The sequence below is a fragment of the Orussus abietinus genome, unplaced genomic scaffold (genome assembly GCF_000612105.2).
Source record: "Orussus abietinus isolate OABI.00-Male unplaced genomic scaffold, Oabi_2.0 scaffold83, whole genome shotgun sequence".
In the NCBI taxonomy this organism is placed as follows: domain Eukaryota; kingdom Metazoa; phylum Arthropoda; class Insecta; order Hymenoptera; family Orussidae; genus Orussus; species Orussus abietinus.
Window position 1 is genome coordinate 272,643 of NW_019394253.1, and position 27,564 is coordinate 300,206.

At 45.9% G+C, this 27,564-nt stretch overlaps 5 protein-coding genes across 9 annotated transcripts; 3 read left to right on the top strand and 2 right to left on the bottom strand.

Annotated features, from left to right (window-relative positions):
• The first annotated feature begins 53 nt into the window (after positions 1 to 53).
• LOC105703495 (X-ray repair cross-complementing protein 5) lies at positions 54 to 2,913 on the top strand. 2 transcript variants are annotated; one of them, XM_012431920.1, is made up of 13 exons: positions 54 to 186; positions 257 to 370; positions 457 to 671; positions 750 to 875; positions 946 to 1,024; positions 1,115 to 1,252; positions 1,316 to 1,487; positions 1,549 to 1,682; positions 1,780 to 1,920; positions 2,000 to 2,145; positions 2,209 to 2,445; positions 2,518 to 2,608; positions 2,700 to 2,913. In XM_012431920.1, exons 1-13 carry the CDS (start codon positions 166 to 168, stop codon positions 2,715 to 2,717), a joined length of 1,632 nt encoding a protein of 543 aa, XP_012287343.1. In that variant the 5' UTR covers positions 54 to 165; the 3' UTR covers positions 2,718 to 2,913. The 2 variants fall into 2 exon arrangements, with proteins under 2 accessions (XP_012287343.1, XP_012287342.1); XM_012431919.1 differs by lacking the exon at positions 2,700 to 2,913 and having other exon boundaries at positions 2,518 to 2,692.
• A 186-nt stretch (positions 2,914 to 3,099) lies between these two features.
• Positions 3,100 to 9,354, bottom strand: LOC105703490 (staphylococcal nuclease domain-containing protein 1). The gene is made up of 9 exons (XM_012431910.2): positions 8,812 to 9,354; positions 7,683 to 7,804; positions 7,459 to 7,601; positions 6,889 to 7,386; positions 6,240 to 6,723; positions 5,050 to 5,686; positions 4,532 to 4,978; positions 4,040 to 4,243; positions 3,100 to 3,845 (listed from the first exon to the last, which is right to left on the bottom strand). Exons 1-9 carry the CDS (start codon positions 8,854 to 8,856, stop codon positions 3,735 to 3,737), a joined length of 2,691 nt encoding a protein of 896 aa, XP_012287333.1. The 5' UTR covers positions 8,857 to 9,354; the 3' UTR covers positions 3,100 to 3,734.
• Positions 9,355 to 9,720: 366 nt separating this feature from the next.
• On the bottom strand, positions 9,721 to 13,645 carry LOC105703492 (A-kinase anchor protein 17A). 4 transcript variants are annotated; one of them, XM_012431912.2, is made up of 7 exons: positions 13,052 to 13,645; positions 12,053 to 12,678; positions 11,835 to 11,983; positions 11,495 to 11,702; positions 11,226 to 11,411; positions 11,017 to 11,143; positions 9,721 to 10,928 (listed from the first exon to the last, which is right to left on the bottom strand). In XM_012431912.2, exons 1-7 carry the CDS (start codon positions 13,230 to 13,232, stop codon positions 10,102 to 10,104), a joined length of 2,304 nt encoding a protein of 767 aa, XP_012287335.1. In that variant the 5' UTR covers positions 13,233 to 13,645; the 3' UTR covers positions 9,721 to 10,101. The 4 variants fall into 4 exon arrangements, with proteins under 4 accessions (XP_012287335.1, XP_012287337.1, XP_023289726.1 ...); XM_012431914.2 differs by having other exon boundaries at positions 12,053 to 13,163; positions 13,417 to 13,644; XM_023433958.1 differs by having other exon boundaries at positions 12,053 to 13,163; positions 13,385 to 13,644.
• Positions 13,646 to 14,556: 911 nt separating this feature from the next.
• Positions 14,557 to 21,642, top strand: LOC105703491. Its single transcript, XM_012431911.2, has 5 exons — positions 14,557 to 14,723; positions 15,062 to 15,251; positions 15,613 to 17,403; positions 18,314 to 18,482; positions 18,549 to 21,642. The coding sequence occupies exons 2-5, from the start codon at positions 15,135 to 15,137 to the stop codon at positions 18,941 to 18,943; spliced, it is 2,472 nt and encodes an 823-aa protein (XP_012287334.1). The 5' UTR covers positions 14,557 to 14,723; positions 15,062 to 15,134; the 3' UTR covers positions 18,944 to 21,642.
• A 1,628-nt stretch (positions 21,643 to 23,270) lies between these two features.
• LOC105703501 (ubiquitin-related modifier 1) lies at positions 23,271 to 26,685 on the top strand. The gene is made up of 5 exons (XM_023433975.1): positions 23,271 to 23,423; positions 23,492 to 23,559; positions 23,623 to 23,704; positions 24,916 to 24,964; positions 26,550 to 26,685. The coding sequence occupies exons 1-5, from the start codon at positions 23,380 to 23,382 to the stop codon at positions 26,616 to 26,618; spliced, it is 312 nt and encodes a 103-aa protein (XP_023289743.1). The 5' UTR covers positions 23,271 to 23,379; the 3' UTR covers positions 26,619 to 26,685.
• Positions 26,686 to 27,564: the final 879 nt, after the last annotated feature.

Below are 27,564 nucleotides of genomic sequence, written 5' to 3' on the forward strand. Positions count from 1 at the left end.
TCGAGCCCCTTGTCTCTATCGCACTTAAATCCGGAAACTCGGTAGAGTTTCACGCCAAATACACTTTGTATATGTTTCAATGACTGGACACAAAGTAATCAGCAATAATAAAGTCGAGATTTGAAACAGATACAGATATAAAATTATTAATCTTCCAATATCACCATGCCACCAAGGAAGAAAAAGGTGGGAATAATAATAATACATTAATTAATCTTAATACAAGTCGATACGTGATGAGAAAATTTCTTCGCAGGAAATTCTCATCGTTGTTATGAATGTTGGCAATGACCGGCGTAGCCAGTCTCAAGACAATTCACAATTCCTTAACGATTCCAAGCAATTTGTAAAGCGCTTGATAGAAAGGAAGGTAATACTTTACTATGTCATGCGTACTTTTTGTCGATTTCATATCTCAATGGAATACACTTTACTGTGTTCGATCCTTCCATTCAGATATTTTTCCGGCCTAACGATGAAGTAGGTCTCATAATCTTTGGGGCCGATGAGACGGACAATGCTCTGCAATTTGATAACATCGTCGAATATCCAGTACGAGTCCCTACTTGGGAGAATGTTAAACAGGTATCGAGTCTCGAACGGAACAATGAAACTTCTACGTGGGTAGAGGCCATTTATGTTGGACTCGAATATATCAAGAACGAGAACGTGTAAGTTACAGCGTTTAAAATAAGTGTTACGTTAAAAGTACGGTACGATGTGTACGAGAGATTTAACTCCTTTTCCAGCGTCAAGGATCCATGCTATTTGATTTTGGTAAATAATTTCCAAGAGGATCCGAATGTCATCGAACAATTTAACGCAAGCGACGTCGTCGAGGAGGTTCAACGAAGTGGAGCTCATCTGATAGTCGTGTAGGTTATTCTGCTCGTTACCTTCACCGATATAAGATCATTTTATATAATTACCGTCATTTTACCTCAGTGGGGAAAAAGACATAAATGAAGACTCTAATCGGGATCTCAATCCAAGCGAAGAGATTATCAAAGAAGTCTGCGATAAGGTACTAGGTTCTTTGCTCGCAAGCAGAATGATTTTGAAAATTACTTTCGTAACAAGACGTTTCCATTTTAAATACAACGGTATTTTTCAGAGCTCGGGTAAATTTATGACTCTCGAAGAAGCACTTTCCAGCGTACGCTTCATGTTGAAACCGAAACACAAACACATGCCCTGGCGATGTATGCTGGACCTAGCTGGAATGAAAATACCGACCACCTCATACGTCAAAGTAAATACTCTTTCGAAAGCTCTTATATGTGACTCGCAGCTCTAAAATAATATTTCTGTGCAGATAACGAACAACTTCATAACCCCATCTTGGAAAAAGATGTGTATCGATAAGCAAAATCAAAAGTTTATGGTGTCAAAGAGGTATGAATACATTAATAAAAATCGAGAGGTTTACGACAATGAGTCTATCATATATGGCTACAAGTACGGAGGACAGTACGTCCCCCTTTCCTGTAAGTTTGAAACATTTCGCAACTAAGACATCCTACGTCGGTCTAAGATTTCAATTTATAGTAGAAGATGAGAACGAAATGAAGTACGAAACTGGTGAGAAGTGTCTGTCGTTATTTGCTTTCACTCGAAAGAAGAATGTAAACATCGGAAACATGTCTGGACGTGGAACGCACATCATATTACCTGCTTCCGAGGTAACAAACCTTTCCCCGTACAATATTAGTGATCATTTCAGTAATTTATGACTTTAATACTTAACAAACTTTCCTTAACAATGTTATTATGCGACAGCGAGCTAAAAAACCATTTTATTCCCTGCTACGAGCGATGATCAAAAAGGAAATGGTTGCGATAGTACGAAAGATATACCGCAAGAATAGTGGACCAAAAATGGGAGTGTTAATACCACACATGGAGTCTAATAAACCGTGGGTACGTGTTTCCAATAATTTGTTTTTAAAAATATAAACGCAAGCATACACATGTCCTAATCGTTACATCGAGTGCTTAGTGTTTTATTCACATCCAACTGGGGTTTGCGAAGAATCAACGGATAGTTCGACCCAAGCCTACAAAGTCTTACGCAAACCGAATTTCCCAGGAACAAGACGAAGCTCTTGATGATTTAATACAAGCAATGATGATTTCTGATTCGGAGTAAGGGATAAATTAACCTAAAAAAAATGCATCGCAGTGTATATAACCTAATGTTTCCACCAGGATATCGGAAGACAAAAACATAACCTACGAGCCTGGTTCGCTGCCTCTTTTAAAAGTACAACATTTTTGGAACGTACTCTCCCACAGAGCATTGAATCCAGATAAAGCACTACCACAAGTCGATCCCAATTTACAAAAGTTCCATACGTTATCCGATGACATTAAAAAGAAGAGCGAGCCTGTCCTGGAAAAAATCAGAACTCTCTTCATGTCCGACGAGGAATCTGACTCTAAAATGTAACGATCACCTTCCTTTTCTATTCCAATTTACCACTAATCAGGCATAATAGTTTGTTACTTTCTGTTCAGAGTCGAGGAAAAGAAGCCAAACGAAAGAAAAGAAATAAAAGAAACACCCGACGCCCCACCCATCGAAGGGATGGACATCGATCACAATGACGTAAGAGTCCAACGATCACAAATGGCATTAAGATATTACATTCTATCTCTCTAAGTCATTGAATTCTTATCTATGAAATTATTATTTACAGGTGTTATCAGATTTATGAGCAGCCTGTATAGAAACAGCCGTCGATGTTTATTAAAAACATAAAAAAGGACGGTGGAGCGTAGCCAGTACAAGACCTCGACATCGAGTACTGACCATTCCATTCGCCGGTTTCTCTTTTTCTCTTTCTTTCTTCCTTTTCTTCCGTACATTCTGTAATATTTAATACAATTATAATTGGTCTTATACCTCCGACAGTAAAACGTCTCGCTAAACTTTGTCCTTACCTTGAAGCGTAACCTACATCGAGGTGATTATTCGTTTCCTTTTCGGGAATAATTAAACAAAGGAAAGAAACAACAATCCACAATGGTATGTCGAGTAAAATTGTTGCTTCTAAACTACCGCAAGGAAGTGAAGAGAGATAATCTTACCGAAGCTCCTTAAGAGAACAAATATTTAACGTGTATTTACAACAGTTCGGTTTAAACTGAATAATGCAAAAAGGCAGTACAACTACTCAGACAAATGTTACAATTTTCCTCACGATTTAGTGATGTTAAACTCCAGTAGACCTTCGCAGCGTCCCTCTTTTCCTATCAAATGAAACGTCTAGAGAAAATAACCCTAGAAAGCCATCAAATCCCTCCGCGTAAAAGAAACTAGTCCCATAGGGGAAAAAGGACCAGTTCCTTAAACACAATGATTTGAAACTAACCGACAATAATACCGAAAAGGAACCAAAAAAAAAAAAAGAAACTCCGAGCGCAACAATTAGAGAATTATAGAGGACATGCCTCGGCTTTAAAAGTGATTCCTAGTTACTAAAATCGAGTACAAAGGTCCTAGTGATTCTTCTCTCAAGGATTTATCTCATCGTTGGCTCCCTCCTATCCCTCGTATAAAATATCCCGAATATTCCGTTAATTTAACCCGCCAACGTTTAAGTTGACCCTTAAACATTGCGCACGAATATTTCTTTATTAAAATAATCGTCCCGAGTGTTTGTATACTAAATTAATTCGTAGCGGAAACAGAATATGATTAAAATAGGGCCCCGATGACAAGATAGGGTCCATCAGGGACCGATGCCAAATTCCTTAGCAGTGTCCTCTCTGATGTCGCCGTATCGCCAAATGTTGCGATGATTATTTTTCGCATCTTCTTCCGCCTCTTGGTACTCCTTCACCTGGGAAACAATAAAGAAATTAAACACACAATTACCGATTATTCTAGGGAAAATTAAGGCGAAGTGAAACGCCTAGAGGAACTTGATCGACGTCGATAACGGAGATTCTTCTAAATGCCTACGTTGCCGACGTCGATTAAATTTCTTAGCGCTCTTAAGACGTCATAACTACTTAGAGCGATACATTAACGTACCAGTTTCTCCAACTTTCTGTCCCGGATATGTGCTACGATGAGATAGCCATCCAGAACGAGACCCTTGGCAATATCTTCTTTCGTCGACGCGTCGACGAGAGTGGCCGCAGGGATATTGTTAACCTTGTACTCGACGTTCAGCAAGAGAGTCCTATCCTCGACATCCCGCTGCAACATCTCGGTCGCCAATTTCTTGTCGTCGTTCTGTTTATTAATTAAGACAGAGATTAGCAACATTTTTATATATTACATATATTTATAATAAAAAATGAAATTTCACGAGCATCGCGTTTATCTTTAAGGCCTCCATAATCACACGCTGAAGTGCGAAGAAAAATTTTAACAATACTATGACGAGATATAATGACCCTATTACATCATCTTAACTGAATCGGACGATGAGATAAATTGTATAAAAAATGATATTAATATAAAATATAAAATGATATAAGTAATCAGTAGGTATAGACCTTCACCAAGAAGAGGACTTACATCCGTGTGAAGAGAAACACACGCCAGGACGTATTCACTGGCAAAAGGTTTATCGGCGGCGAACCCGGTCGGTAAAGCAGCGACCCTGCCCGCGTCGACGATCTCCCTGTTGCCATAGTCTACGTAGAAGACGCTGACGTTGTTCTTGGCGACCCTCTCGACCTTGGCCCGGTACCACTGGTCGTCGACGAACTTGGCGACGGCGAGGTCGCCGCGTTTGGGTACATAAGCCCCAGGAAGAGGAGGATTGTTCCCCAGTTCCTGCCTCAACCTGGACTGCAGGCTCTCGAGCATGCCCCGCTGGCCGACGCTCTGGGCATAGAAGTGAAGGTTCTCCCCGATCTCCGAGACGACGACCTCCTGGTAGTCGATCTTCCTCTCGACGACCTGCCTCTCCTCCTCGACCTTCTCGACCTCCGGCTCGACCGGGACGCGGTCCTTCCAAATCTGAAGCCCAGGACACCAAGTTAGACCAAAGGATAAAGAAAGACAACCTACCAGGATCATCCTGAACTCACGTTAAGCTTCCTGACCCTGGCGCGCTCCTCGGCGGCCTTAAGGGTCTTGTAGTACTCCCCCTGTTCTGTGAAGCCAGGAACCTCTGCCAAGCCCTCCTCCACGAGGGCGACGGAGATGTTAACGCCATCTACAAAGAGCCACCCGATGAAGTTCGCCCCCCTCGCGTCCATGCCCTCGACCTGGATCTCTACGTCGCGCTGCAAGCAGTGCTCCCTGGTGAATGCGAGAGCCTCCTCCCCGTAGGGCTCGCCCTCCAGGAGAGCACCCTGGCCCCCTGGTGCAGGTCTAGGGCCGCGAGGCGCCTTCACGCCGGCCAGGAGGAAGGTGATCAGGCAGGACTCCTTCGGGACGAAGAGCTTCAACCTGGAACCGCTCATTACGAACTCGACGATGGCCTTGGTGCCCCGGGCCCGCTTCAGGGCGGCCTGGTGGTTCTTCGCCTTGGCAGGGTCTAGGGAGAGGTCCGGTATCCGGTGCGTTGGCACGTCTTTCCTCGCGTGTACTCCATGCTGGGACTTCTCGGCCTTGTTCTCCGCTGCCAGGAGCTCGCTGTAGTGCGAGGACCTCTGGTCGTCGTTCTGACGGTAGCGCACCACCGTCGCCAGGCCCTTCGACACCATCGCCTCGGCGATGTTCCTGAAATGTTAGGATTTAAGACGTTAGGTCGCTCATAGACGCCCTCTAGCCTCGGGACCTGGTACTAAAGGATTCAGAAGTCTCATAGAAGCCCTGATGCAATGTTAGCGCTTGATGCGGTAAAAGTTGGAACTAACAAGCCAGAAGTGAGGTAAAAGAGAGATCGCATGTGTTAGTGAACGATATCTCACGTACGGGAGGAAAAGAGACGCATATAGAACGCCGAGTAGTGGGTGTAAGATAAAGAAAGAATACAATTCGCTGTATATCGCCATAAGATTAAGAGAGATGGAGAGATGATTACAGCGCCGCCACCCGTTGGCTAACGTACTATCGAGCATCGAACGTCCTTCTAGACTTCTAAGGAGATTTCTGAATTCTTTGCTAAACGCCAAAGTATGAAACAATTCGCTGTATATCGCCATAAGATTAAGAGAGATAGAGAGATGATCACAGCGCCGCCACCCGTTGGCTAACGTACTATCGAGCATCGAACGTCCGTATCCTTCTCTTTTCCATGAAGACTTCTGAATTCTTTGCTGGTACTACTCACACTTTCCCCGAGGTGACGGTGCAGCACAATTTCTCGGGGAAGTTGTCCCTTGCCGGTTGGATGTAGTCCACGGTCACGCGGACGGGCTTCCTGATGAGCTTCTTCCGGAGGAACTCCCGAGCTTCGAACATCCAGGGGATGTCGTAGAGAGGTCTGAAGTCCTTAGGTCGAGGAACGGGCTTCCCATCTTCTCCAGGCTCCGGTTTCCTCTCCCGTGGGGGCCGGATGCTGCTCAGGAAGACCTTCTTCGTCTCGCCGGCGTTCGTCCTGACGATCAGGGAATCGGCGCTCGCGATTTCCACGACGGTGCCGCTGAAGTCGGCGTGAGGACTCGAGGGGACGTAGTCCTTCCACCTTCTCAGGCCCTTCTCCTGGGCGGACTTCTGCGCCTGGTAGAGCTTCTCGGCACCCGACCTGACGTGGTTCATCGACCAAGGGACGCACTCCGCGAATCCCTCGTGAAGCAGCGCCTCCGCGATGTTCCCTGTTAAATTAATCCCCTGGTAAATCTCTCGTCTTTATTTTTTTTAATTATATATTAGAAGTATAAACCAACGTCGGTAACGTAGGCATTTATAATAATCTCCTTTATCGACGTCGATCAAGTTCCTCTACGTGTTTCACTTTCACCTTAAACTAATCGAGCTACCTTTTGGATGAATGATGCTCCCGATGAAGTTGTTGTTGCTGACGGACTCCAGGACGATCTCGACGTCTCGTTGTAGGAGTCGGATCTCAACAAAGTACTGAGCCTCCTCTGCGTAGGGCTCCGAAGGGTCAGAATGTCCTTCTCGTTTTAGATGCGGACATCGAATTCCGGATATCATAAGGGTGACGTTGTAGAATTCTGGAAGCAGGAAAGCACGAACGGTCGACCCGTCGAGGACCCTCTCGATGATGGCTTTGACAGGCTTTCGACCCAGTTTGTCGACAAGTGCTTGATGGTTCTCGATGGTCCAGGTGATGCTGCGAATGTGATTCGATGCTGGGGAGTTGGACCACTTCCCCTTCCCAGCAGTTTTCGCGGCATCTTCGAGTTCCTGGAGTTTTATCAACTCTGGACTCGGGTTCCTAATGCCATCCCTCTTCACCGAGACCAATCCCTCCGATACCAGGGACTCGGTTATGTTCTCCTTGTTATTGCCATCTGAAAATCAAACTAGAATTACCGACAAGTTCATATTTACTTGCTTTGCTAACTGACAGTAGAAGCACGTACCTTTTGGCAAATATATAACTCCGTACCATTTGTTATTGTTAGTCGACTTTTCCAAGGTAAATGTCACGTGTTGACCGATTAGTTTCTTTCGTAAATATTCCCTGGCTTCCCAAGCATACGGTTCATCCTTTTGTTCGTTCAAGCTGGAATTTGTGACAGTACGAGACATGATTGGTACGTTTGATAGAAATCTGACGATGATTTCTCATTTGACGTTTACTTACCTCCCTGCGACTTTGCGAGCTAATTTAGGAGCTATTACGTTGGAGAGAATTACATGCTTTTCAGGTGGTGGGCCACCGACCTGCAGGCGAGCCCGAACAACAACTTGATCTCCTGAAAATACCTGGAAATGCGAAACACAAATATTAACGTCCATCGCTACAGCGCATTGCCATAGAATGTTTCCAAAATCAATTACTAGAGACAGACTCTGACATTTAGTGGTAGATCTGAAAACAATAATGTTCCACCGATTCGCTGAAAAATTTCAAAGCCCAATAATTCCCTGCGTCGGCATAACTGGAGTTTCAGTGTCGAAACGAGACCATGAGTATCACGATGGACACTCAAAGTAGAACAAGGCGACCAACCTTAACCTTAAAAGAAAACAAATCTACGCAAGAAGTTTAAAACTAGTTAAGCCGATATAAAAGTGGCATCCGAAATATTTCATTTACAAATCTTAACCTCAAACTGAATATACCGAATTGTTCAAAATTCTACCACATGAATATGTATTTCCTATTAGATGATAAGGTTAGGTAGAAGGTTTTACCACCCGTGGAATTTCATTCCTTTCAATTTTGTTAATAAACATTTAACAAATTTCTGTAGCGATCGTTCACTACAGTACTGCAAATAAAGGCGAAGCGAAAAGTGAAGCACATTATTTCATATTTAAAGTTGCTATTTACATTTATCACCAAGATACCAAGACAATTTCAATAAACGTTCTTGTTGGTATTCCATTTCCTCCGTTAAGGTGATACGAAAGGTCCAACGTCATATCATTGTAATCGTTTCCATTGAAATAACGCATAAATAAGGAAAGATAAGCTGCAACATGTGGCGACCACGCATGCACTTCTAAATAATAAATTTCATTTCCACCAGGACCTCCCTCGTAGCCTCATTTCTGGTAATACTTTGATAACCGCTAAACACCTCACAGATGCCACTTTCGTATCACCTTAAAACGTGGCTGGACGGAAGACGGAGTAGGCTTCGGCTCAGCGCCTCGACCGGTTTCCCTCCCTCGAGGAATACGTTGAAAGCTCTTAATCGCCTACCCTAAACGGCGTCTAAAAGGTTAACCAGAGTCCCAGTAATCGGTTTAAGATATTTACGTACCTCCTTGACGGTCCCCCTGTGCATCTGCACCTGCGGCGTGGTCATGATGTAACTCCTCGAGACGAGTATCTCGTCAGGGGTTAGGCAGATAAGAGGTAAGAGTGAGAAAAATAAATGGCCAACCAAGTCAAAGGGCTCGACTTATCTCAGCGAGCATGCATACGCACTCTAGGACGTCGCCGGGGATCAATGTCGCATGTCAGCCGTAAAAGCTTAACCTTCCACCAGGGCGCACCGACCTGACGGCGTCGTGTATCCCTCGTAAGCGGCGCGACTGCGAGCGCGACCTACACGCGGCCACTGCCGACCACTTTCATCCCGTGGGCTGGTGGCGGTGATGTGGCCGTACCCGAAGCGGCCCCCGACACGCGGGGCGACACATCACCACGCCGCCGCGACCGACGCGCCGCCTGGCGGCGCCGCCGCGAACCCACCGCTTCCCGCTACCGTTACTGCCCTCTCTCGTTCCCGCTCTCCGCGCTACTGCTCTAACCTTCGGCTTATAGCGCTTATATATATACACACACACACATATATATATATACTGGCTCATCGATGGTTCCTCGCGGACCTACTGCCCTCTGCAGCCGCGCGGCGTACTAGTGCCGGGAGCGGCGAGGAATTTGAATCGCCCAAGATGTAGAATGGATTTCCTAAAGAAAATAAATGCTTGTGAAGGAAAACAATTAATGAAAATTATTTCAATGTTATTGTGGAGTGTCCCTAAGGCGCTTAACCTGGTTTTTGGTAAATGATTGTTTAGAGAATTTCTTAAATATGTTTAAACGTGTATTAAATTACGGCGCGAATGGAGAGGGCAGTAGGTTAGAGGAAATCATCGGTGAAGAGCAGTGTATGGATGTATAACCTCAAAATAGTTATAAAATGTATCAGCAATACTATTCGGAATAAAAATCATAGTGTATCGTTTCATTTGTAAGTAATAAATTCAGATTTCAAATAATTCCCAGGGAGTAGCAGAGGGAATCTACACCTTGGATTTTGCATAAACTGTAAAATAATCAGTGCGATAAAGCAAATCATTGAATAATACCAATGAGTACGTTTAATTAGACGAGCATGTCTAGCGAACCCACTCATTGGCAATTCCTGATCCTCGAAGTAGTTTGCAACCTACTCGAGTCCTCGACAGTTGTAACTCGACTAATAATCATTGGCGCCACGGTAAGCTGGACTTAGAGATAAAATTTATTAAATACCCTTACAATTACGAAGAAAAAAGTCTTATACTGCCTTCCATGAACATCGTAACAGATCCGGGGCCTTGCCCTAAGGCAGAACAGCTGAGACACCTTTGTCACCCTGAGCCGAGGAGCCGGCTCGTCCTTTACTCTCATCCTCTCTTTCCTTCCTTCCCCTCTGCGAGTCGTTCCCTTTATCCTCCACCTTCCCCGAGGAATCTACACTCTTCGCAGCTTCATTGGACGCCTTGGAGCCCACCGGAGTGCCACTTCGAGACTTCCTTTTCGAGGAAGCAGTGCAGGACCTCGCCCGGGTCACTTTCACCTTCGAGGAGGACCTCCTCTTGTACCCACGATTCCTCCTAGATCCATTTCTCGATCCAGTGCCAGACCTAGTTCGTCTTTTCCTCCTCGACCTGTAAGTCCTCGACCTGGACCTGGATTTAGACCTAGACCTCGAAGAGGTCGTCGATCTAGATCTTCTTCTGGAACGAGAGGTTCTGCTTATGCTACGTCTCCTCCCACGCGATCTGGACCTGGACCTCGTCCTCGTCCTGGACCTGGACTTGGATCTTGACCGCGATCTGGACCTTGTAGATGATCTCGATTTCTCTCGACTCCTGGACCGTGACTTAGAGGTCTTCTCGTAGTCACTTTCATGATACTTCTGGCCCGTCAGACTAGCAAAATACTTATAATATTGTTCGTTCAACCTAGAGTTCAGGTTACGAAACGACCGGTTCCCTCGCCACGAGAACTGACCTCTGATCCTGCAAGGGAATCGGTGACCTCTGTAAAGCCCTCTCGACATCGGAGGGTAAAGCATTGGCATCGATGCATCGTAATACCAGGCTTGAGGAATACGGGGATACATCCCCAGGTAGGATGACACCGAGTCTCCTGGTGCGCCATCCTCTGTACAAAAAGAACAATATAAGAATTAATAACAGTTCTTAGCCCTTTCGAACTATTCATCGCACACATTTTCTTAAGAAATATATACCTGTAACCGACGTCGAATTTATCCCCCCCATCGTCAGGACGCTTTTTAATTTTTTCTTCGTCTTCTCCTCACTTGCCGAATCTAAGCTGGCATCCGTTTCCGTGGGATCGCCTTTCTTTCTTTTCTTCTGCAACGAGACGAAGGATGGAAGTCGATCGAAAGCTTAGGAACATCGATGAATCTTTACGGAAAGGATTTTCTAAACAAACCTGCTTTTTCTTCTCCTTCTTCAGTCTTTTCTTTTTTATCCCTTTCCCTTTGACTTGCTTCTTCTCGCCATTAGGTCCCTCGGAATTTTGGATCTTCTCCGAGGGAGCTGTCGATCGTTTCCCACTGTCTTTAGAAACTGGATCTGGCTTCTGCTCGACTTCCAGTTCCTTCTTCTCCACTTTGACCTAATCGATTGAAGACATTCTTGTAGTCGCAATGATTATTTAAACCCGATTCAGCTTTTCTTTTTCTCTTCCGGGATCCTAACCTTTAATCTGTCGAACAACGAGTCCAACAACCTGATGCTCTCGAGCTGTCTCTGAGCTTTGATCAACTTCCGTTCTTCCCTGGCGATCTTCAAAGACACTTTGTCTTCTTCCTGTTTGCGAAATATCGTAAGGGCTTTGCGTTTACGTTTCTCCTCTCTTTTCCGACGGCGAGACTCCTTGGCTGTTAGGTTAGCTTCCTCTTTCTTTCTGCGACGGAAGATCATTCGATCGTTAATCTAGCTTCACACGCGGTTGAAAAAAATCACTGGACACCAGACATAGGAGTTTAACGAAGCTTTCGCACACCCTCCGCCTCTAACTGTCGATTCAAACACAAACCTCCGTTCTTCCTTCTTCTCCAGCTCAACCTGCTCGTTCTTCCTCAGTTTCTCCGCAGCCAAGCTATCCTGAGCAATTAACCGCTTCCTTTCAAACTCCCTATGAGAGACGGAAGCATCACTCATGTGCTTCGTCTTGTCGAAGTCTACCTAGAAACAAAAAAACCCAAATCGAAGCGTGCTAAACTCCTCGAGATAATGGAAAAGGGTCGAAGATACCTTGAGGGAGGCTGTGAGATATCCGCCCGGCTCCTTCTTCAGCAGCTTCATTCCTCTAAGAGCATCCATAGCCCTGACGAAGTCGACGTACTCCACGTACTGCACATAGGCATCGAAGAAGAGGCCCTCGTCATAGCTGAACTTGGGGATATTAGGACCTAGTCGCATTCTGGACCTGTAGGGATCTGCGGCAGGCACGTCCACCCTGCGGAGTCGACCCCACTTGGCGAAGACCGGGGCCAGGGCAGCTTCACTTGGCTTGCACGACTCATCGGAGAACCATTCAGTCGGCAGACCACACACGTGGACAGTGTCGGGTCTTTCTCCAGGTTTCAGCTCGTTCATGTGTCGGGCATCCCGGAAGTACGAGTCCCAGGAATGCCTTGTCGGGAACTCGTCCTTTGCTTCGGCGACGCGTACCTTCAGGGCCTTTGAAAATCCTGGTAAGGATAACTGCTGGCCCTGTAATCGTGCCAGCACTCGATCCAGTCGACATCGGTCTCGAAGCTCTCCTTCTAGGCGGATCGTCTCCAAGGTGCTCTTCGCCACCTTCAGGGAGCCAAACTCCTCCGGCAGCACCAGCGCACGCACCTTCTCCATCACCTCCCATGTCGAGATCGTCTTCCCTGTTCATACCGTATCAATACGCCGGTGAGACACGACATTCGCCGGAGAGCCATCCTCCGACGAGTCCCCGTCGAGTTCCTCGCTCTCCTCGAGGAACCTACATTAACCTGTAAACTCCTCATTCCTTCATTTTTTATTTAGCTGGATATGTACACGATCGATCGGGATCCCCGGGTCCTTTGATCGACGTCGACTCGGGGCGACTCCCTAAAAAGGTGCTCGGCAAGGCGGCGAGTGAATAGCGCTTGTTTAAAAAATAAAATGCAAGACCGAGACCAAGATTATGGCGGTCTTGGTCTTTGTCTTGCACACTCGATTAATCTAACATATAAAACGAACGTTTCATTTCGGCGATGAAATTAGGTTCTTTACCTGGAGTCTTGAGCCGAGGGAGACTAATCGAAACGTTAACTTTAGCGCTCGGTTTCAAGTAAAGACCCTTCGATGGACATAGAGGTACGGCGTCGCTAAGATCCTTGCAGGTCTGAAACCCATTGACAACCTCGCCTACTGATTTACTATCGCCCAATTGTAGACTTTTAGTACCGGACATTTTTCTTTTTCTTTTTCTTTCAATTACGTTACACAATTCTCCTCTAACTCAGGGACTATATACATACGACTGGTACATTACAGTGATAGTGGATAATGCAATTGAAATAAAAATTATATATTAACTAGATTCTTGAAGTTAAGCGTCAATACCAAGGCATCAGATATCAGTAGAGAGGTTATACCGTGAGGATCTTAACACTCGGATCTCTCTATTCCGTTTTACCCTGACTTTTAAGTCATTTACTTCGGCTTCGTTCTTACAGTTCCGTCACATGGGATAAACTATTTCACACGATAGAGAGCGAACCATTTTCTCAATACTAAATAGCAATAACTGTTGGCAGACTGAACTGATAACAAAAGCCATTACACAAAGATTGTCTATTCATCGATTTTCCTAGCTATAAGACGCTGCTGCCACCTGGTGGCGTCTCGGAAGAAACTGATATACATTCGTATCGAGATAAAAGGTCTATTACGTAACCTAAGCCTACGACAACGTAGAACCTACCGCGCTAAGAAACGAAATCGACAAACTTAGAATCCCATATGGACTGAAAGTCCTGTTGGTAGACATGATTAAAAACACAACGTCAATATTATCACATATCAAACTTAACCAGGGAGGAAGCCTGCACGTTGTAAGGGTGCGGCCATATTGGTCAGCCAATTTTTCGGCCTCCTAGGAGTCTATTACGTAAAGCAAATTGAGCGAAAATGTGAAAAATGAGGAGCTCACGGTATTACGGAATGTTTTTGGTGGTGAAAATGCGAGACCATTCGTATGAACTGGCTCGACACAAATTTTTAAGCGAAATGGTGAAGCATACAAGAAAAGATAGAAAAATAACCGACGTGAACGCCATCTTCCACGGATTGTGACTCCGAAATTCAAAATGGAAAACCTCCTGGGTGTTTTGATTTTTGGCAACAATCGTATTCGAGAAGGTAATAATTAATAGTGATCTCGTTCTTTCATGTATCGAATACGTAATTCGGGGAATAAATCCACGTGAGATGAAAGTGCGAGAAGGGAGCTCTCTCGTCAAAAATACGTAATAAACGCCTTTTATTTGGCAATATTACTAGACCGGAAGTGCTAATGATCTCGTTCTTTCATATATCGAATACGTAATTCGGGGAATGAACCCACGTGAGATGAAAGTGCGAGAAGTGAGCGTTCTCGTCAAACATACGTAGTAAAGGCCAAGGTTCACTATGATCGTAGTTATATTATAATGCTGGCCCTACTGAATATAATTCACGGGTTTAGTTGGCAATTCTGGCTCTTGTCTATGGAGGATAGTGAGGAACGGCGAAACCGGACCAACATGGAGCAGGGTGAAATGTGAGGATCTTACGTTGTTCGTTGAATATTGATTGGCAGTGCTCGCCTCGGTGATGCTACAACGATGAACGGCTCTCCGGCGCGCTCTCCCCTCGACGGCAACCCACAGGACGAGGAATGGCCCCGAATAACCTAGCAGAAGTACGTACCGACTTTCCGATCGGAGAGAAACGTCAAACAAGCTCTACTATCTGCACAGCAAACATCACCCATGCCGGGATAAGTTTTAGGAGTCGCTTTAAACGAAGGCATGCCCCTTGCCCGAAGTAGAAACCTATTACCTTATTTTATATTTAACTATCATTTTTTAAATCTAATCCTGAATATATGTAGAATCATTTTGTAGTCTCTTAGGTTACCTCGAAGACCTGCGGAGGATTTTTTTTACTTTTAAACAAGTGTCGAAGTGAATACCTGTGATTTAAGTTGTATCTGTGTTCTTGGTAGTTCTAATACCTTCGATGCAATTTAATGTCCAGGCAGCAGTACGGAGCCTCGAAAAGATGCGCCGTCGGTAAATCCTGCTCTTGCGGTGACTTTGAGGTACGCGAGATGGACTCCCCGCCGTCATGCTCGCTGAGTGCCACTGGACCGCTGAGCGACCTGGGCAGCAGCGGGCTTGGGGGCTCCATATCCAGTGACTCCGTACGCGCCCATCTTGCCATAGAAGTACGCCTCCTCAGGAACCAGACCGAGAGCTAATGCCACTATGTTATAGTTACATAACACTGGAATAACACGATATATAATGAATGTTATTCAAAAGATAAATTAATATTATATAGCTGCGGTGGAAATAGCAGTGCAGATTTTATGTTACGTTACATGCCACTGGAATAACACGATATATATCGAATGTAATTCAAAGGATAAATTAATATTATATAGCTGCGGAGGACATAGTACTACAGATCTTGTGTTACGTTGCATGTTCCAAATGTTATGTAACGGTTATATAATTGTTACATGACCGTGTTTGGTGGTAAGTAGCGGGTAAACGAGCGACCCTGACCTAACATATGCCTTCCAGATGCAGGAGAGCGACATGGAGAGCAAGTCCCTGTCCCAGGACTCGTTCGACTACTCGGACGGGATGTGCGGCGAGAACTTCAACACCCTAAAGAAGGGCCCCGGGTGGAACGACGTGGACGGGAAGCTGGAGGTGGAGGTGGTGGACGTGGCGATAAAGCCGCCCCCGGAGTTCCAGGACAGCCCCTCTCCCCCGGACTCGGTGTCCTCGACGGCGCCGATCCTCGGTTACGCGCCGCAGTCGTCCGAACGGAAAGTGCCCCGATGGCTGGAGGAGTTCGCCGAGGGCCTGGTGCAGCCGATAGTGGAGGAGGCCCTGGCAATTTCCTGCCGGATATCCTGGCCAGAGGGGAGGATAGCCCCCCTGGCGCACCCGGCGTCGACGGTGACCTGCAACGCGCACAACTCCAGGGTGATCTGGACCAGCGACCTCCTCTCGCCCCCGTCGGCGTGCCAGGGCGCGACCATCACCATCACCCCCTACAACACCCTGAACCGGCCGACCTCCCGGTGCTCCCTAGCTTCCTCGAGACTCTCCTCCTCGCACAACTCGATCAACACCGCCGGCCTCGGGCACAAGGTCGACGACAGCAGCTTCATCACCTCGGCGATGTCCCACGACGTCCTGACGACGAGCGAGATCAGCGACATGTACAACGTCCCCTTCGACTCGGACATCTACACCGTGCCGATAGACGTGGTGCGGCCCTTCCACGAGCTCCGCACCCCTCAGAGGCCCAAGCGACAGCGCCACCATCCCCGGAAGCGGTGGCGGAACGCATCAGCGGGGTCCCAGAGCGAGCTGGAGGCTCACATCAACCAGGCTCGCCACTACTGCGGCAAGCCCAGGGCGATCACCCACGTGATAAAGTCCCAGCGCCTCCTGGCGGAGGTCTGCTGCAACGAGGCGGCCAACGGGAAGCGGCACAGCGTCCCGGGGACCTCCGGTCGACACGCCGGGAGGACTTCCAACGCCCACTCCCACAATATCGGGGAACCCATTCACATGACCCTCCACGAGGTGCGGCAGTACCTGCAGACCCTCTACTCGAGCTCCAGCGACTCCAGCGAGAACCGCATCAAGCGCGAGAAGCTCCCCACCGAGCAGACCCCCCTGCACCTCGCCACGTCGAAGAGCCTCGTGGTGAACAACAACAACAGGTACTGCAACCCCCACACGGACTCCTCCACCGACACCCCCATCTCCAACAAGAGCTCCACCAACGGGCTGGTGCACAACAACAACAACAATAACAACAACCCCAACGCCAGGAAGCACAAGAAGAGCGCCCTGGTGGCCGCGAAGCACAAGAAGGCGAAGGAGGAGCAGCACAAGGACAAGGTCGTCGACATGGACAAGGAGAAGATGAAGAAGAGCCAGAGGAACTTCTCCCTGAACCTTAAGCAGACCCTGTGCAACATATTCAGGTTCAAGAGGCTCGGCTCCCCGGACCACTTCGTCGGGAAGAGGAACAGCATCGTCCAGGGGGAGATCGTCGAGGAGGAGGAGGGCCTCGACTCCGACCAGCACGCGAACAATAATAACACCACCGGGGAGGGCGACCCCTCCGCACCGAAGATGCCCTTCTTCAAGAGGGCCTTGCCCCCCTTGCCGAAGAGCAACGGCCAGGTCAGGGTGGAGCAGGCCGAGGAGGCGCTCACGGCGATGGTGGCCAAGCCTGAGAGCCCCAGCTCCGTGCAGCACCTCCCGGCTGCTCCTCCCAGGGACGAGGAGGACCCTGCCGAGGATACTAGCATGGACTTCGCCGCCAGCATAGAGAAGGTCAAGGATGTAAGTCGTGTTCCTCGGCTTCCTCGTGCACGGGGACGAGACGTTAAGGGGATACGAAAGGCGCTAAGATATTTAATCGACGTCGATAAATTAAAATTCATATGTACCCTTTTTGGTGGGGACGCCGTTTTGAATACTCAAGGGTAACATAGGCTGGCGCGTCCCGTTACCGACATTTATATTTATGTTCAAGTCTTTTACAGTCTACGTTGAGAATTATACGAACTGAAGCGTTTCATATGTTGTTTCGATAAAGTAATGATGAAGAGATCGATGTGAAACTCGATATCTTGGGATTTCGTATTTTAGCGACTGTTTAGGACCAATGGCGCCATCTGTGACGTTTGGCTGCAACTAAACTTTCTCTCTAAAGACCCGCGTTAGCCCCGGGACGAGCCAGCATTCTCTTGCAATCGTTGGTGAAAATTCTCGTATTTCGATTGATATATATTTTTTTAAGGCTCTAATATGAGGAACGAAAGGGTCAGGACAATTGTACTATAATTTAGAACACTCTGGTAATCGAGAAACTCCCATTTGAAAGAGATAAAGGCAAAAAAAGTGTCTTATGCGCTTCTATGCTAAAACGATGGGAATATGAGGACTCGGAGTGAAACTTTAGTTGGCCTGGAAATCACAGATGGCGCAGGGGGTCCCTCTGCAGTTAATTAGGACCCCAGAAAGCATGAATCCAGGGGATTTCTGGAGTTTTACTTCGATTTCTTTATAATTATTGTACGAGAACGAAACATGGATTATGCAATTTAGTACAATACCGAATATAATTCGACCCAGCTCTCAATATAAAAACCAACGTCGGCAACGTAGGTACTTAGAAAAACCTTTACCGACGCCGATCAAGTTCCTTAACGTGTTTCGCTTCGCCTTAACGTTCCAATCGTCTTTGCAGTACGGCTGGTACTGGGGTCCGATATCCGGGGAAGCCGCCGAGAAGATCCTGTCCAACGAGCCGGACGGCTCGTTCATCGTGAGGGACAGCAGCGACGACCGCTACATCTTCTCGCTCTCGTTCAGGCTGAACAGCTGCGTCCGGCACGTCAGGATAGAACACGACCAGGGTGAGCACCGTCCCTAGCCTGCCCCTCGCCTGGGAGTCCGCTTCTAACCGCGTCCTCGCGTTCCAGGTAACTTCAGTTTCGGCAGCTGCACCAAGTTCAAGTCCCACACGATCGTGGACTTCATCGAGAACGCGGTGGAGCACTCCAGGAGCGGGCGCTACCTCTTCTTCCTGCACCGGCGCCCGGTCCTGGGCCCGATGAGGGTCCAGCTGCTGCACCCGGTCTCCAGGTTCAAGCAGGTCCAGAGCCTCCAGCACACCTGCAGGTTCGTCATCCTGAAGATGGTGCGCAGAGACCTGATCCCGACGTTGCCCCTGCCCCGGAGGCTGATCGATTACCTGAGCACCCCGCACTACTACAGCGAGCAACTCGCCGAGCAGGACGAGAGGGCCGAGTCCCCGGTCAGCTCGTCCACGGGGGAGCTGGAGAAGATCTGCTTCACGCCCCAGGGCCTGTCGTGAGGCACGAACGGCGCATCGGTACCGGCCATCCTTTGTAAGCTCCTGGCGAAGACCGGGTCCGGCCTCCCTGGATGCCCTGGAGGCGCCCTCCACCCTGAGGGACCCATCGCCAGGAACCCGCAACGCTATCGCGGTGCCTAGTCGCTCGATCTTGTACAATATGCCGGACGAATGGTTAAGCGCCACCCGGTTGACGTTTGTAAATTGCCCACCCGGGTCTCCCGGGTGGTATGCGGCCATGGGTGGCGGGTCCTTGCCGAGGCCTATCGCGAGGTGCCCTCTACGTCTTGGTACCGTCTTACGATTTGTAATATACACGGTGGTAGGCCATCCTCTTGGCCACTCCGCACCAGTGTTGCCAACCGTACTATAAGTGTAGTCTTTGTACTATTACTTTGTCCTAAGTACTATCCATTTGTCTAAGAATGATATACCTATTGTTTTACAAGGAATCATACCATGACAACTTGAGTAGGCAGTTTGCAATTGTTACGCATGAACAGCGGACCAATTAGAACTTTTCTTGCTTATCAGAGACGGTGGTTCGTTCTCATTGGTTCCCGGTCTTGACGTCACGCGACTGCAGCGCCACCGTTTGAGTACTAGAGGCTTTTTTCAAAAACCACGGCCCAACAAAGCCGAACAGCTCCTTTTATTTCATGTCGGGATAAGTGAAAATGTATTACTTGGGTTAATTATATGCAAAAGAGGTAGCGTTCAGGTGCACTGGCTTTTTTAGACATGAAATCTGAAGAGCGGAGACGGCGCCTGGGAGTCAAACGGTTAAATTACATTCCCTGCATTTTCGGTTGGCTTTCTTTTTATTTTTATTTCCTTTCTTTAGTACGGGCGTTTTTTGAAAATATTCCAACTTATGAGGTCTACTATAATTGTAATGTAATTTAGGCTGTACTATAATTCACGGGCTTGGAGTTGGCAACACTGACTCCGACGTACCGGTGTCGGGATTTCAAATTCATTCGAATTTCAATGGACGACCTGTGGTCGGGGTTTTAGTGCTGGGTAATGTAAGGCACTAAAAAACTGTACCCGGGGCGGATGTCCAAGGAGAAGGTGAAATGAATGTCGGTACAGGGCCTATATCACGGGGCACGTGCAATACCAAAAAATTCAGAAGTTCCATAGAAGCCCAGATCCTATGTTAGCGCTTGATGCGGTAAAAGTTGGAACTAACAAACCAGAAGTGGGGTAAAAGAGAGATCGGATGTGTTAGTCAACAATATCTCACATACGGAAGGAAGAAAGACGTATATAGAAAGGCGAGTAGTGGGTGTAAGAGAAAGAAAGAATACAATTCGCTGTATATCGCCGTAAGATTAAGAGAGATGGAGAGATGATTACAGCGCCGCCACCGTTGGCTAACGTACTATCGAGCATCGAATGTCCTTCTGGGCTTCTATGGAGACTTCTGAATTTTTTGGTAAAGGCCAAAGAATTCAGTTCGTTACTTATACGGTACTAGTCAGGAAGCACGAATCATACAACGACACCGGGACGCTGTCGAGGCCCGTGGAAACCACTCGAAGGTCGGTGACCAAGTCGGTCGCCATTTTGTATATTACCCAGCGGTCGATAGATCTCCATCAGGGCCGTTCCCCTCCTGGTGAAACGTTGCACGTTAAGTGGGCCAAACGCGCTCGTCGAGTACTGCGTTAATTAAACAAAGTGATACCCCGTTGATATGCTAATTTCCGGTGTATGTTAAGGAAACGTTTAGCGTAGAGTTTCACGCTTGGATAAACTCCGTGCGGTCGACCTCGGGATATTTCTACGAGTCGGAGAGCACGTATTCGGTTAAGGAACTATGTATAAGGATAGTTAATTACGTACGGACATGGTATAGTCGTTTTACAATTGCACCCTGGACTAATGTAGAGCCAAAGGTCCTTACGTATATCTCACTTTTAGCGTTAATTACGTATTTTAAAGCATTGTTTATGTGAAGTGGAACACCTAGAGGAACTTGATCGACGTAGAGGCATGAGTGTGGCGTCTTAGCGGTCCGATTATTAACTAAAAGTTAAAAAAACGTTTAAAGGCGCTGCTAAAAGTGAGATATGAGTAAGGACCAAAGAATTCAGAAGTTCCGTAGAAGGCCTAGATACTATGTCAGCGCTTGATGCGCTAAAAGTTCGCTAACAAACCAGAAGAGGGGATAAAAAAGAAGCGATCACAGCGCCGCCACCCGTTGGATAACGTACTATCGAGCATGGAACGTCCGTATCCTTCTGGGCTTCTATGGAGACTTCTGAATTCTTTTCTAGAGCCAAACAATTCGAATTACTGCCGACTAGAACGTACCGGAAGAACTTAAGGCTCGTTTTCCCAGGACCGGTCTCGGGGAAGTCACCCCTATCGGTGCAAGGGTTCTCGAGTTACTCCGTTTAAGTGTTCATCGTCATTAAGGTGGTACGAAAGGGTCATTAGGAATATATATAAAAAGAATAAAAATATAAAATTTTACCCCAAACCGGACACACCAACGTATCATCACGGGGCTCCTAATGAAGGCCTCAAAAATTCCTAGAACTTCATTTTTTTGTTTATTACCTCTCTTAGAAAAATTCAATTTCCCGAGTTTCGAGACCTTCATTAGGACCTCTATTATCACTGGTTAGAGTTTCAAGAATTTCCCTGAATACTGAGATAGGATTTTATGTAATACCATTTTGACTTTTTGGTATNTTGTTTACCGCCTGTTGTTAGTTCGCTCTTGATGGAGACACGGCTCCATTGTTCGCTTTTTTTTTTTTGCTATTTTAATTAAGAAGAAGAAAAATCGAGAGAGAGCTCTCCATTTTTTATGAGATTGTTTTTCTTTCTTCTTTATGCGGTAAAGTTGCTTATGCATTATTTATTATTAACGGGCTTGGACCTGGCGCACACATACACGCATTCCACTGTACAAAGTACACCAATCATCCTACACGTTTAATCCGAGTCTAAAAAGCTACTTTATCACCAAGTTCGATCGCTACTAGGATTGTCTTTTGTACAATTAATAACGTGTATTACTTGGTGAAGAGTCGTCCTCGACGTGTCGGAAGACTCGGACAAAATCCCCGTTGATGGAAACCACTGGACGCGAAATTATCGGAAATGCTGCCGACAGATTCTCGGCATGGAGAAGAAAATTTTCCACGAGCACGATTTTGAAGAAAATGATTCATTGTCGCGATAAATTTCAGGGTTGGGTAATTCTCTATTTATCGAGGTTTTTGGATGTATGGAAATTATCGGAAATGCTGCCGACTGATTCTCGGCATGGAAATGCAGATTTCTATATATGTACGATTTCGAAGAAAATTATTCTTCGTAGAGATGAATATCAGGGTTGGGTAATTCCCTATTTATCGAGGTTTTGGATGTATGGAAATTATTGGGAAAGCTGCCAAAAAATTCTCGGCATGGAAAAGAAAATTTTCCACGAGCACGATTTCGAGGAAAATGATTCTTCGTAGAGATAAATTTCAGGGTTGGGTAATTCTCTATTTGTCGAGGTTTTTGAACGTATGGAAATTATCGGAAAAGCTGCCAACAAATTCTCGGCATGGAGAAAAAAATTTTCCACGAGCACGATTTTGAAGAAAATGATTCTTCGTTGCTATAATTATCAGGGTTGGGTAATTCCCCATTTGTCGAGGTCTTTGGACGTATGGAAATTATTGGAAATGTTCACGACAAATTCTCGGCATGAAGAAAATTTTCCATGAGCACGATTTTGAAGAAAATGATTCTTCGTCGCGATAAATATGATCAGGGTTGGGTAATTCCCCATTTATCGAGGATTTTGGACGTATTGTGGTTACTCATCTCATAGCGCTCTCAATCAACACTTTAATCCGGGTTTACACGACTTGAGTTAGATAAATCTCGGATTTAGAGTACGATGGAGACATGGTCAGTTTTACTAACACGGCCGTCAGGGTTTCCTTTTATATACACTCGAAGGTTTTGTCCAGCAAGTTTTGCAATGTACTCCTGCGAAAGGCGCATTGTATCTTGGAAATTTGTTGACCAATAAAACCTTTGCTCATTTAGAAACGATACGCACTTTATTCTTGTACGTTTTACTATTTCGCTTAAAAATGTCTGCCGACCCAGTTCACATGAATGGTCTCGCATTTTCACCACCAAAAACGTTCCGTAATACCGTCAGCTACTCATTCTTCACATTTTCGCTCAATTTGCCTTACGTAATAGACCCCCTGATGGCTAGCTTCCCGTTGTTCATGCGCGTCTCCCCTTCCTCTTTGGCATAGACGCCGTCTATACTCTCTTACGTTCATGGCGTCGGTTAAATTCTTCGGTAAAGTGGCGGGAACTTCGTTTCAAGGTTAATAAATCAAATTAACGATCGTCGTCCTTTCTGCAGCGTTTAATAACTTCGTAATAAATAGTCGTTAACAACAGACATGTCGGCCGGCGGTTCTGCGTTGCATGTAACGTTGGAATTCAGGTTAGGATGACTTAATCTTACATTATTTACTTTATAAGTCTTATAAACCGTGAATTCATACTTTGTAGAGGTGGTGCCGAACTTCTGGTCGATAAAAAGAAAGTTTACGAGGTCGATTTGCCTAGCACTCAGAAATGTAAGTAGTCGAGTATTTCTTTTCGGTCGTTAGAGGATATCTAAATGTTTTCCAACGTCACAGGGACATTGCGGAAACTGATATTCTGGATTAAGGACAATCTTCTGAAGGAGAGGCCGGAGCTCTTTATTCAAGGTGACACGGTGTGAGTTTCAATATTAGTTAATGTTTCTTTTCAAGGTTCGTACACATCTGAACGCGTACGAGGCAAGGCGAGGCGGAACGAATGCCTCACATGGGTAGCGTTCAAATGTGTATGCGTCTTTAGACGTGTTTTTTTGGTTAACACAGTGTTGTCGCCTTTAGTTCCGTTTATTCTAGTATAGTCGGATTAAAAGAATAGTACAATCTAATTTAATGAAGATAATAGCATAAATTAAGACGTTCGAGTATTTCAAGAAAAATTTTGCCTGTATTTATGAAGGTTAGGAAATGCAATTTATTGCATTAAATAATTTATGATGTCGAATATATATAGTTGTAGTACTCGTTTATAATATTTTGGAGGGCGCCTAGAAATTAAACACGGAATAAACTCTGATACCGAAAATGAACTGGTATCGAAAGTTGAACGGGTTAATTCCGTTCCCTATTTTAACGAAGCATAAGTCTTTGCGAATAAAATGAAGAATATAAAGAAAAGTACCCATTGATAATAAAGTTATCCAGTTCCATTTCCTACTAAAATAATAGTATTAATATTAGAATAATTGTACGGCTGGCAACACTGGGTTAACGGTTCGTACACCTCATGGGAGATGGCGTTGCAGTTTAAGGACCAAAAAGTTACCTTTGGTATTACAGACTATTATCGATCATGTTTTTAGTATTCCGTCGTGTACTAGAAATTTATCCTGGTAGTTTTCAACCAACCTAACAGATGGTTCATAGGAAAATAGGTAGACTAACCTCCGATGGTTAAAATGGGAAACGGAATAACAACTCCGTTGAGAATTTATCTATCGAGCGGAAGAGAAATTATAACAATTAGGGTTTATAAAGAAGTTCCAATGATCCATTCGTTTCGCAATGACTTTAGTATTTATCAAGAAGCAGAATAATATCGTAAGTTTTTCTTTGCTAATTGGTTATCGAAGGAGAGTCGGTAAACTTGTAGATAGCGTTCTTTAAAAGAGAATTACGGTGGAAATCCGAACTATATCCAGATTTTCCAGTAGTAATCGAGTGTTTCACTGGAAATGGAACGAGTCGATATTAATTCATCCCCTGTTATCATATCGTAATAACTTCTGCATTATCATTAATAAGACTGCATCGTCAAGAATTAATTTACACTATTCACACTATAGCTTATCGTCAAGTTAAGACCTACGGAAGGGAAACTTTATTTTTTAGACGTCCAGGCATTTTGGTGTTGGTAAACGATGCAGATTGGGACTTGTTGGTGAGTAAATAATTTAATTCCTTCACCGATTAAAGGTACCTTGGAAAGTGCAGGATCTCTCTATATATGTGAGAAAACCATTGCATTAAGGTAAATGTACAAGTGATCGAAAACGTCCCAGTAGCCGAACACCATTTATTACTAAAGCGCTGTTTTCATTTCTACGTGTGTATGTATTGTCGACTTATTTCATAGTATGTATATCTCAACTACATTGGATTATATCGTCATCGAACCTCTTGCGAAAGAGGTTTCTTCAGAAATTCTTGACATAATTGAAATACATTTTTTACTTCACGACTGCGTAAAAACCAACGTCGGCAACGTAGGCATTTAGAAAAGTCTTTATCGACGTCGATCAAGTTCCTCTACGTGTTTCACTTCGCCTTAAAGCGCGTCTCCAGGACCTGGGGCTTTGGGGGGCCAGGGTGAAAGTTTGATGGCTACGGAGCCGAGGAAATGCGGCTGTTCTCGACGTATGACTAATGCCGGGTTCCTGAGGATCGGGCCGAGTTTTTGCAGAGGGTCGCTGAGAAGACGAGAAGGCGCCTCCAGGAGGAGAGGTGTCCTGGTCGGAAAAATAGGGGAATCACCCCCTGGACGGCGAAAGGGCGCAAACGACCTCCGGCTGGGCCACTCCCACCGGGGAATTATCATTTTAAATTTGTAAATGTACAAGCCGGTCCGCTATTAGGACGGGGATCCCTGGGTGGAGGCCCCTCCTCGGGGAGGATGATGGCTCCCGCCATTATTATGATAATACCGACGTTTCGCGGATGCCTCTTTATCCCTCGCTACCCCTCTCTGTGCTACTTCTCGCCCTCTCGCGCTTTCTCGGTAACCCTCTTTTCTGCGGCCTCGTAAATTAGAAAAGAGGAGCTCGGTTTTATTGCTCGCTTTCGGCGGCCACGACGGTGATCTTCCAGATTGGGAGTAGGGGCCCATTAGGGCGACGTGGAAGCGGCGTCAAAGAGGTCTCGTTTATGAAACTTTAGGCTGAATTGAGTGCACCTAATCGTTTCAAACTTTGCGACATGAAAATGTGCAGGCTTTAAGGTCCTGACACTCGGGAAATGCCGATTTTTTTTTTTTAATTTATAGTTATTTGGAACATTTTTTTATATGAAATTAAATTCCATGGGCGTCAAGACCTTCTTTGAGGAATTTTGGTTCATGGTATAGAGTTTGAAACGAATCGGTACACCCAGTTCATAGAAAAGTTTCTAAGATGCCACTTTTACATCCCCTTAAGGCGACGTGGAAGCGGCGTCAAAGAGGTCTCGTTTATGAAACTCTAGGTTGAATTCAGTGCATCTAATCGTTTCAAACTTTCTACCTTGAAGATGTGCAGGTGTAAGGTCCTGATACACGTGAACTGCCGATTTTTAAAAAATATGTAGTTATTTAGAACATTTTTTTATATGAAATAAAATTCCGTTGGCGTTAGGACCTTCTTTGAGGCCTTTATGATCATGGGATAGAGTTTGAAGTTTCTGGTGTTCGGGACGTCGACGAGAGTGTGAGGTTAGGGATAATGGTGTACAACATTAGGGCAAACGGCGACTGCACGTTTCATAAATTTCAGGGCCAGGGGGAGTACGAGTTGCGCCCGAACGACACGGTGCTCTTCATCTCGACTCTGCATGGAGGTTAGGAACGCCGTGCACGTCCAGGTCGACTTTGAGGTTAGCCGGTCCGCAAGGCGTCGCCCTCCACTGCCGTAAAACGCGGCTTCCTCGCCGTCACTTCCTTCGTCGGCTCTTCGGGGTGGTTTCCTGTGGTCCAGGGTTGCCAACTTCAGTTCTGTTAACTCTAATGTAGGCGGATTAAAATGGTACTAACCTGTGGAATGAATAAAATAATAGCAGAAATTAAGTATCTTCAAACCGTGACGTAGTACGAGGAGATGCAATGACATGTATTGAAAGCGTCGCCACTTTAGGGGGTCCAAGATCTTCAGACTTTTTTCGACCTAGGGCCGAGAGCGCCCCCTAGATGAAGTTTTGCAACTAAATGTTAACGTCCGCTAGTCTTTATGTCGCTGTTAAAAGCATCACGTTCTGTGTATCATCCGTGGGTTGTCGTTTAGCTTTGCGTACATTAATCGCGGGATTAAATGCATTTTAAGTCGTTTACGTTGGTAGGACGCCCCCTGTGTGAAATTTTGCAATTAAATGTTAACGTCCGCTAGTCTTTATGTCGCTGTTAAAAGCATCACGTTCTGTGTATCATCCGTGGGTTGTCGTTTAGCTTTGCGTACATTAATCGCGGGATTAAATGCATTTTAAGTCATTTACGTTGGTAGGACGCCCCCTGTGTGAAGTTTTGCAACTAAAAGTTAACGTCCGCTAGTTCCCTTATTTTCCGCAAGCGCCGCACATGTCGTTAGATCAACGAACATCTGAGATCCTGGCGTTATATATCCTTGTACTACTTCATGGTCGAAACATTAAAATGTTTCTATGAAAATAGTGTTGATGCCCGGGACTACCGCGGCGCTGCGATCGGCCGCGCCTCGGCGGGAAATTCAAACGCGAGAATTCCCGACACGTCCGCCCTGGTGCGGTCCGTGGAACGAGCTCTCGCCGAATGGAATGGCG

Coding starts and splice junctions, on each gene's coding strand:
- LOC105703490 (XM_012431910.2), bottom strand. CDS start 8,856: ATGACCACGCCGCAGGTGCAGATGCACAGGGGGACCGTCAAGGAG. Junction 7,602..7,682: donor GCTCGCAAAGTCGCAGGGAG/GTAAGTAAACGT, acceptor CACAAATTCCAG/CTTGAACGAACAAAAGGATG. Junction 4,979..5,049: donor CCAGGGTCAGGAAGCTTAAC/GTGAGTTCAGGA, acceptor CCTGGGCTTCAG/ATTTGGAAGGACCGCGTCCC.
- LOC105703495 (XM_012431919.1), top strand. CDS start 166: ATGCCACCAAGGAAGAAAAAG. Junction 1,253..1,315: donor CGACCACCTCATACGTCAAA/GTAAATACTCTT, acceptor ATTTCTGTGCAG/ATAACGAACAACTTCATAAC. Junction 1,683..1,779: donor TCATATTACCTGCTTCCGAG/GTAACAAACCTT, acceptor ATTATGCGACAG/CGAGCTAAAAAACCATTTTA.
- LOC105703492 (XM_012431912.2), bottom strand. CDS start 13,232: ATGTCCGGTACTAAAAGTCTACAATTGGGCGATAGTAAATCAGTAGGC. Junction 11,703..11,834: donor GAGAAGAAGGAAGAACGGAG/GTTTGTGTTTGA, acceptor CTTCCGTCGCAG/AAAGAAAGAGGAAGCTAACC. Junction 10,929..11,016: donor AAATTCGACGTCGGTTACAG/GTATATATTTCT, acceptor CTTTTTGTACAG/AGGATGGCGCACCAGGAGAC.
- LOC105703491 (XM_012431911.2), top strand. CDS start 15,135: ATGGACTCCCCGCCGTCATGCTCGCTGAGTGCCACTGGACCGCTGAGC. Junction 17,404..18,313: donor GCATAGAGAAGGTCAAGGAT/GTAAGTCGTGTT, acceptor TCGTCTTTGCAG/TACGGCTGGTACTGGGGTCC. Junction 18,483..18,548: donor CAGGATAGAACACGACCAGG/GTGAGCACCGTC, acceptor CTCGCGTTCCAG/GTAACTTCAGTTTCGGCAGC.
- LOC105703501 (XM_023433975.1), top strand. CDS start 23,380: ATGTCGGCCGGCGGTTCTGCGTTGCATGTAACGTTGGAATTCAG. Junction 23,560..23,622: donor TTTGCCTAGCACTCAGAAAT/GTAAGTAGTCGA, acceptor CCAACGTCACAG/GGACATTGCGGAAACTGATA. Junction 24,965..26,549: donor ATGCAGATTGGGACTTGTTG/GTGAGTAAATAA, acceptor CATAAATTTCAG/GGCCAGGGGGAGTACGAGTT.